The sequence below is a fragment of the Guillardia theta genome, assembly GCF_000315625.1.
Source record: "Guillardia theta CCMP2712 unplaced genomic scaffold GUITHscaffold_117, whole genome shotgun sequence".
In the NCBI taxonomy this organism is placed as follows: Eukaryota; class Cryptophyceae; order Pyrenomonadales; family Geminigeraceae; genus Guillardia; species Guillardia theta.
In genome coordinates, this window is record NW_005434557.1 from 12,687 (window position 1) to 20,743 (window position 8,057).

Here is an 8,057-nt window from a genome sequence, read left to right on the forward strand (position 1 = left end):
GGTGCAGTTTGGGAGTAGGCATTTCTTACCTTCCACTCTCCCTCCGGTTTTCCAGGGACAGACCTCCACCTTCCAGCAAGGAATGCACCTCAGAAGACAGACGAAGCAGGACTGACAGGAAGAGACGAGAACAAATGCAGAGACCAGCGGGTTGATGGAGGAGGGAGAGGAACCGACGAGGATGGAGAGGGAGGAGGGAGAGGAACCGACGAGGACGGAGAGGGAGGAGAGAGAGGGAGGAGCCGAAACAAGCAGCCTACCGGCACATGGATAGCACAGCCCTGGTGTTGGGTGGTCCGAAGATCAGATCCTTCAGCGCTGACGACCTCATGCCCGATACCTGCCCCAGCATCAGCCTAGCTCCCCAAGCAGCTCATCGCCTTGCCGGCGTATCATCCAGCTTCTGCAAGATGTCGCCGACAGCAATCTGTCCGTCCTCTGCTGCAGCTCCTCCCTCGTAGACCTACATCCTACACTCATGACAAGGAAAGCACAGGCGGCGGCGGCGCAAGTGGAGGCGAAGGAGGAGGGAGAAAAGGAAGAGGTGGGGGTTAGGAGAAGGAGGAGGAGGAGGAGGAGGAGGAAGGGGGGGGGAGGGAAGGAGGAGGAGGAAGAGGAGGAGGAGGAGGAGACCTCAGTGACCATAAAGTCTCCATGCTGATTCTTCTTAATTCCAATGCCTGCTCACACGCTCAGCCACTTGCCAGCTCTGCGGGTCTGCTTCCTCACCGACTCCGACACCTTCGCCCTTGTACGCCGCTGCGGCTGCTGCAGCTGGGGGGGATCGAGCAGCAGCAGCTTGTGCGGGTGTCGACTTGGTGAACGAGACGCTACGCGCTGGTCACGCTACACACTCGAACTGAGGAGAGGACAAACCTTCCCATCAGGTTGGTCAGGGAGGACAGCGACGAAGAGAGCTTTGCTGACGCATCTCCTGCCGTAGCGCTGAACGAATGTCTCGTCAGGTGGAGACGGGATGGCGCGAAAGAAGCTGAGACCTGAGGGAAGAGATGGAGGAGGACGCCAGCCCTCCGATGTCACCGAGCGCGCTGAAGAGGGAGGAAGACTTCTTCTGCTCTGGTTCCGTGTGAACGCCCTTGAGGGGTCGACGAGTGATGACTGCGGTCTTCAGCTCTCCTTCCTCCGTTTGCAACTGCATCATCCCCTGTCAGTGCCTCCTCCTCCCCCTCCTGATCACAGCTCCCCATCATCCTCCCCCCACTCCTCCATCTCCTCAAGGCCTCCTCCTCCTCCCTTTCCCCTGGCCCTTGCTCTCCCCAATCCCTCCCCTCCCTCCTGCTCCTCCTCCGAGTCCGCAAGGTCACCTCGAGCGTGACCGTCGTCCCCTCCCTTCCTTTGATGTGAGACACGAGGTCTTTCATGCTCATGTCGATCAGCGACAGGCCGTTGCAAGACAGCAGTATGTCTCCTACTTGCAGCTGGCCTGACTCTGCTGCTGGCCCTCCCGGCACCAGCTTCGTCACCACGAAGTTTGCACTCTCATCGAGGGTGAAGCCCACACCGATCCCCACGTCCGAGGCTGCGCTGCTCTTGCTCTGTCCGCTCTTGAGGCTTATGGCTCCCAACAGGCTCGACGAGGCCGCGTTCAGGATAGAGGATGAGGCAGCGATTGTGCTCGAGAGGAGGCTTGCTTCGCTCTCCTTCGCCACGGGCTCTCCTTGCGCCACACGCACGAGGGAGACATCATGGAGGCTACCTTCAGGTCCTCGCTGCAGGAGGAGCTTCACCTCGCTTCCGTCAGGCCCTCTCAGCTCCTGCGTCAGAGCTGTTGTACTCAGAGGTCCTACTGGCCGCTCGTCGACCTCTAGGATGATGTCGTTCTCGAAGACCAGCCCGCTAAGACGCGCAGGCCAGCCATCCTTGAGCTTCTTCACCATGTGGTTACCTAGCTTATCTCGACCCAGCCCGATTCCGATCCCAGCATTCTTAGTCACATCTACCACACAGCTTCCGTCGATGCTCGCACCTCCTCGGAGACGAATGTTGCCATGATGCGCTTGCATCGCACAACCAAGCGAGCAAGTATGGGGTACATTACAACCGTTCGAGCCTCCGACCCAGTAGATCGCCAGCAGCACGCACAAGATCGTCTTCCGGACGTAGAGAGCGGGAAGCATCTCCGAGGATACTCCAGCCTCAGTCCGTCTGCAGCGCTTGACCTCGGCCTTGCGGTCTCTGAGCGACGTCTCCTGACTTGGGACTGCTGCTCGGGGTAGAGCAACCAGCTATCCGCTCCTCGTCCTCTGTCTCGTCTCACCGCCTCCTCCCCTGCTCTGATTGCTGTCTTCCTCTCCTGCGGCCGCCCCTCCCGCACGAGAAATGCAAATCAATAAAAAATATAGATCGTTTGTGCTCGAACCCATGTTGTCCCACCCTTGGCGCGATTATTTAATATCTGATATATGAAATATCACATGACTGAACCACATGTTCTCAGGCTTTCCCTCGATCTATAAATTTTATTGAGTTTTATTGCATTGGATTTCGCCTTTCCAATGGAGGGGTAGTGCAATTGGGAAATAGGGGGTAGAGGCTGACCCCGTGATTTCAGGACCCCTCATTTTACCATTATAAGTACCCCCGTGGGATATTCCACCCCCTACCCCACATTTTGACTCAACCAACGTCGATCAACACTAACCCTACCCCTCATATTCCGCTGCTCGTACCCCACCTTTATAAGGCCCCGGTTCCAGTACCTCAACAACCCCTACCCCCATCCTCGAGTCAACAAACTTGCGATGGTCATTCCGGACGAGTTGCGCCTGAGGAGCGGCTATGAGCAGCAAGTGGAAGAAACATGCAAGGGGACAGGCAGAGGTCTCTTAGGTCTGAGGAGCAGGGAAGGAAGAGCAAGCCTGGCAAGGGAGCTCGTCCAAGTGGTCTTTAGTAACTTCGGGCCGCCTGTCAGACTGAGACCGGGGGCAGTGCCGCTGCCGCACAGGCTCAGACTGATTGGACCCGGCAGCACCGGAATGGCAACGCAGAAGCGTGAAACTCCTGGCCCAGTGGCCTGCATAGTGGAAGCAGCCTAGACAGGAGAGAAGAAGGCATATCCGATAGGGGAGGGAGGGGCTAGGTGAGGCTTTCAGTCACGGGCTGTGAGTTGGGGAGGGGGAGGAAGCAACTTGTAGGGACTGAGTGAAAGTGAAGAGCTAAGAGTTCCGCTGGCTTCTAGAGCCTCGGCTAGGACGTGCGTGAAGTTTCGGAGAGGTGTATAGGGTTGAGATATAAGTGTCATAGAGCAAACTTGAAAGTCATGACCAGTCTCACATAAAGTCGAGATGTGCTGATTGATGATGGTCCAGAGGAGATGGCAAGATCAGGCGGCTCGCTATCTGGGTTGTGCTACAGCGAAAACTTTCCACTTGATGAAAACTTGTTTCAACCTTGCTTCTGCTTCGATGACAGGACGTTGTTTCGAGACCTCAAGTCGTCATGTTGCGATGACGTTATGATCTATGGAAGTACACGGGGTTCCTCAAAAGAGTTCGTCTGTTTCGACGTGATACAGCAGCCCTCGCACACAAGGGATGTGGTGTCAGAATTTTCAGCTCATGATGCTGTGGACGGCGATAAAAGTCTGGTCACGGGTGGGCTGATGTATTCTTCCCTTTACAGCCATCACAGCTCTCCCCAGTACTTCACAAAGTTCGCCAACCTGTCGGAATCCCTGGACCTCCTACAGAAGCTGCAGTTTCCCTCCCACCTCCCCGACCGACGCCTTCCGCAAGCCATCCACCATCATCCCCGCGCTGAATTCCCTCCGAAAGACTCTCACACCCACCCGAGGAAAGAGCACAAGAAGCCCCCCTCGCCGGATCGCTTCGCGTCGCACAAGGAGGTCAAGCTAGTCGCCCCGAGGTCGTTGATATCCGACGATCGGCTCCTGCTCGAGGTGAGAGTTTGAAGCATGTCGAACTGTCGATGAAGCACGGTGAATGCTCCAGGAGTACAAGGTCAGGAGAGAGAAAGAGAGGATGAAGCGGTGGAGGGAGAAAACGCAGGACGAGCATTGTCTCCGAGAAGGGGTGACTGCTGCTGTGAGGTCCCCTGACTCCTCTTCCTCTCGGGAGCGTTGACTCACATGCTGCGCAGGTCTCGCTTCGCAGAGCAAGCTTGTCTCCGTCCCATGAATGTACGGCACTCCTGATGCATGACGATCGTTTCCTCTCACCCTGGTGACGTTCAGGGGCGCGTCAGGTCGGCAGGGGTACCGGATGACGTCTGTCCTCCAAACTGCACCTGTGATATCTGCGAGAGGAAGGTGAAGAATTGCCTCGACGTATGCAGCTGCCACCTCCCTCGCCTCCTCTGACGTGCCAGCAGGACGCGGTCTGCAGGTATGAGATGGATCACATGCTGGACTCATAACGTCACGGGATCCATCATTCGTTGCTAGCTGACCAGTCAAGAAAGACGCGCTCCTGTCCTCCCTACTTGCTCTCAGTCTTGTTCTTCCATCAACACCTGCCGCTGCTTCACCCCTCTTGTCAGAGATCCAGCAAGACGAAACGTCACGAACTGTTGTCGCAGAAACGATCCTTTATCCTGCTCACCTCTCTCTCCCCTTAGCCGTCTATAGCGTCTCCTACTTCTCCTCCTCCTCCTCCTCCCTGAACTAGATCCCTCCTTCCCACTCGTTACTATCCTCCTACATTTCCCCTGTAGCTTTCATCGGGCGGATTTCAAGGCCGAGAACGAAACCGGTGGGGTACATCAAGTACCGGTCCTAAAGCGTTATGTTCATAGTGATTGTTTAGGGTCTAGGCAAAGGGGGTAGGGGTGGAGGGGTAGGAAACGAAAATGAGGATCTTGGCAGTCCTCATGGCGATGGTGGCGAAGGAGGAAGGTGAGAGGGAGGGAGAAACAGGGAGAGGAAGTGAAGAGGAAGATGAGAGGGAGGAGGGAGGGATGGGGAGACAGATGCGGTGAAGGGGGGGAGAAGGAAGGAGAGCAAGAGGGGCCAGACGGCGAGGGGGGGGAAGGGAAGGAGGGAAGGTTAGGAGAGGGAGGGAGAGGATACCGAGTCGCACGATACAGAGAGGGATGAAGAACATCAAGCAGACAGCGAGCGGTAGGAGGGGGCAGGGAAGGTTGGGAGTGGAGGAGATGAAACAGAATACCATATGATTAAGACGGGCAGATCTTGTGGCCTTGAGCTCACCTTGAACTCTGATCAATCAGATTTTTCGTCTGGCCATCTGTTTTTGCGCGGAGGAGAACGAGGAGGACGGGGTGCGGGAGGAAGAGCAGGCGGGTTTTCCTTGTTTCCTCGGTACAGTAACATGCTTACTGAGCAAGTTGATGGTAAGCACGAGATTATCGCACCTCATTCTTCCCATTCCTCCTCGCTCCTCTCCGACATCTCTCAGCCTGCTCTCCTTGTTGTGCCGTCTACCTACTTTCTCCCTTCTTCTTACATCCTACCTGCCTAGAAAACAGCATCTACACCGGAGGCCTCAGCAGCGTGTCGATGGCCAACTTCAAGATCGACGGGAAACCAGTGTCCATGGTGTTCGAGACTCAAAACATCTCCCATGGCGAGACGGCCCTTGTGGTAGGAGGAGCTAGCCCCTTCCCTCTCATCAAGGGAGTAGACAAGTCGTCCAACGCAATCGTGAGCAGAAAGAAAGCCGTCTACTTCGAGCAGAACAGAAAGGGAAAGTGGATCACCGTTGCCGTCCCTGTGGGTATGACGAAGCAACAGCTGATGAAGTTGGAGGAATTCTTGTCTTGATCTTGATGACACCATGGCACCGCAGGAAGATCGAGAAGGAGAAGCAGTTCCTTCAGGGTCTGCCGGACGATCAGGTGCGAACCTCGGCGTGCTGGAGGGACGTTGTTGAGAGGGCCCGCAGCGAAAGCAAATGGAGGAGGAGCGGAATACTGCGATGATGGATGCTCGATCACAAGGATATCAGGTGAGCACGAGGCATCTCAGGGGACGGGGTGTGAGGGAGGGGCATTGTATCAGGTGTTCTGTGCGGAGAACAACGTCATCGAGAAGAAGATTAAGAAGCAGAAGAAAGAGTCTGAGAGGAAGAAGAGGAGATACCATGAGAAGATTTACAAGCAGCTGTAAGACCTTCTGTTCGACCTGTCCCGACGATCGACCTCCCTTGTTATCCACTGCTTCCTCACTCCTCCAGCTGACAGACCTGCTGCCTCGTTACTCCGCCTCAAGTAACTTTCCGACACTGCCAGGCTCGACAAGGAAACGAGGAAGCTGGAGGCTCGCCAGAGGCTGAAGGAGCGGCGAGCCAACAAGGGGAAGAAAAAGTCGAAAACGTTGAGCAAGATTCGCAAGACGTCATCCGGGGGAACACGACGAGCAAGGAGGACAGGTGGGTAGTGTAGGTAGCAGAGGAGGGGAGGGAAGAGAGGGAAAGATCCTGGAGCAGGAAGAGATAGAGGGAACGAGGGAAGTAAAAAAGCTGGAGGGGTGGGGGTGGTGGTGGTGAAGGAGGAGGAGGGAGGAGGTGAAGGAGGAGGAGGAGGTGGTGGTGGAGGGCCCAATGAAATGCTTTGCGCTCATGGTTCTTTCTAGGTCGACATCGAAGGAGATAACGATTTCCGAACGTGGGGGAATATCAGGGGAATATCAGCAGGGAATATCAGCAGGGAATATCAGCAGAAGAGGCAAGAAGGGGGGTGGAGGGAGGGAGGGAGGGAGGGAGGAAGAGTGCGGTTTCAGAACGCCCTGTAAATATGAATGCAATTCTAACGAGAAGGTTGAAAGATTTGATGCTCCTCCCCCCGAGAAGACAACCACCATCGCTCCTTCCTCTTCTCCTCCTCCATCGCCTCCTGCGTCAGAATGCGCTCCTCACCATCCCTGATCTTGAGCACCCGCCTCACTGTCAGTGAGATCCTCCTCCCTCTCTCTACAGCCGTTCCCACACAGTAATCGTCACCGAGCACATGCAAGTTACATGTGTGGTGCTCGATGTTGTCTGCTCCTCTCTCGACTATCCCGTGCCAGTGGCTCTCGTATGCCTCCTCATTGAACACCAGCAGGCTGTTGGACAAGCACAGGACTGACGCGACTGCCTCCCCGCACTTGGTCGCATGCAGGCTCGGCCAAAACTGAAGGAGCGCGGGGCCATCGAGGGAGAGGATGGCGACTAGGGGCATGTAGAGGGGACCGTCCTGGTGAGGAGCAATGCCCTGACCCCTCGCGTACTCGTTGAGCAGGACATGATTCGGTCGTTCTTCCTCCTTGAACACACCCGCCTGCACCAGCGCGTCCATCACCGCATGTATGAACTGCGGGACCTCCGACGGGATCATGCCATCCGGGTGCGGAGTTCCGCCATGGTTCTGCAGTCGCCTGCGCTTGAGGTTCGCCCATGAGCTCTCAGGCATCATGCTCACCCTCCTCAAGATCGCCGCCCCCTCCTCCTCCGTGAGGAAGTTCGGGATGTAGAACAAGCTGGCAAGCCCTCCGACTCTGAACTTGTCCAGCTCCATCGGCTCTCGTCGTGCAAGGCTCACAGGCAGGTCCTCCAGCTCCTGCCATGTCGGCGATGGCGTTGGGATCCCTGGAGTACACTTCCTGCTGCCGTCAGCCTCGCCTTCCACTCCATTCTCCTCGCCTTTCCTCAGCTGCTGGAGGGCCTTCTTCTTTTCTGCCTCAAGCAGAGCCTTGAAGTCAATTGCGGTCGCCATGTCTCTAACAGTCCAGCATGCAAAGAGCTACTGCTAGCCCCTGTTCCAAACCCTGGTCAGATCCACATACGTTCCCCTCTCACAATGTGCGATACTTTAGAAGACCAACGTCCTAGATCGATCATGTCATGAAGATCTCCCCCCCCCCACCCTCCAAGTATCGCACATTGTGCGAGGGGAACGTCTGTGGATCTGACCAGCGTTTGGAACAGGGGCTAGCAGTAGCTCCTTGCATGTCGGACTGTCTACAGACATGGCGACCGCACTTGACATCCCGGGTCAGCCCGAGGCAAAAAAGACGCCGGTACTACCGTGCTGATGCCCATCTCGGATAACGGTGTTTTGGTTGAGACTTGTGGCTGGAA

At 56.1% G+C, this 8,057-nt stretch overlaps 3 protein-coding genes across 3 annotated transcripts in view; 1 reads left to right on the forward strand and 2 right to left on the reverse strand.

Moving 5' to 3' along the window:
• GUITHDRAFT_117855 (hypothetical protein) overlaps positions 1-2,138 on the reverse strand; it is a gene marked incomplete at both ends in the record, with an annotated part of 2,852 nt that extends 714 nt beyond the window's left edge. The window contains 8 exons of the mRNA XM_005822864.1: positions 30-69; positions 261-340; positions 634-680; positions 730-830; positions 877-945; positions 999-1,153; positions 1,326-2,017; positions 2,063-2,138. Coding sequence (XP_005822921.1) covers positions 30-69; positions 261-340; positions 634-680; positions 730-830; positions 877-945; positions 999-1,153; positions 1,326-2,017; positions 2,063-2,138 — 1,260 coding nt within the window. The remainder of the gene's footprint in view (positions 1-29; positions 70-260; positions 341-633; positions 681-729; positions 831-876; positions 946-998; positions 1,154-1,325; positions 2,018-2,062) is intronic.
• A 1,196-nt stretch (positions 2,139-3,334) lies between these two features.
• On the forward strand, positions 3,335-6,376 carry GUITHDRAFT_146100 (hypothetical protein; the record flags this gene model as incomplete). The annotated part of the gene is made up of 12 exons (XM_005822865.1): positions 3,335-3,919; positions 4,120-4,202; positions 4,225-4,288; positions 4,351-4,364; positions 4,693-4,730; positions 4,844-4,873; positions 4,959-5,022; positions 5,467-5,688; positions 5,787-5,835; positions 5,883-5,945; positions 5,966-6,102; positions 6,229-6,376. 12 exons carry the CDS (start codon positions 3,335-3,337, stop codon positions 6,374-6,376), a joined length of 1,497 nt encoding a protein of 498 aa, XP_005822922.1.
• A 368-nt stretch (positions 6,377-6,744) lies between these two features.
• GUITHDRAFT_79181 (hypothetical protein) lies at positions 6,745-7,494 on the reverse strand (the record flags this gene model as incomplete). Its single annotated transcript, XM_005822866.1, has 1 exon — positions 6,745-7,494. The coding sequence occupies one exon, from the start codon at positions 7,492-7,494 to the stop codon at positions 6,745-6,747; it is 750 nt and encodes a 249-aa protein (XP_005822923.1).
• Positions 7,495-8,057: the final 563 nt, after the last annotated feature.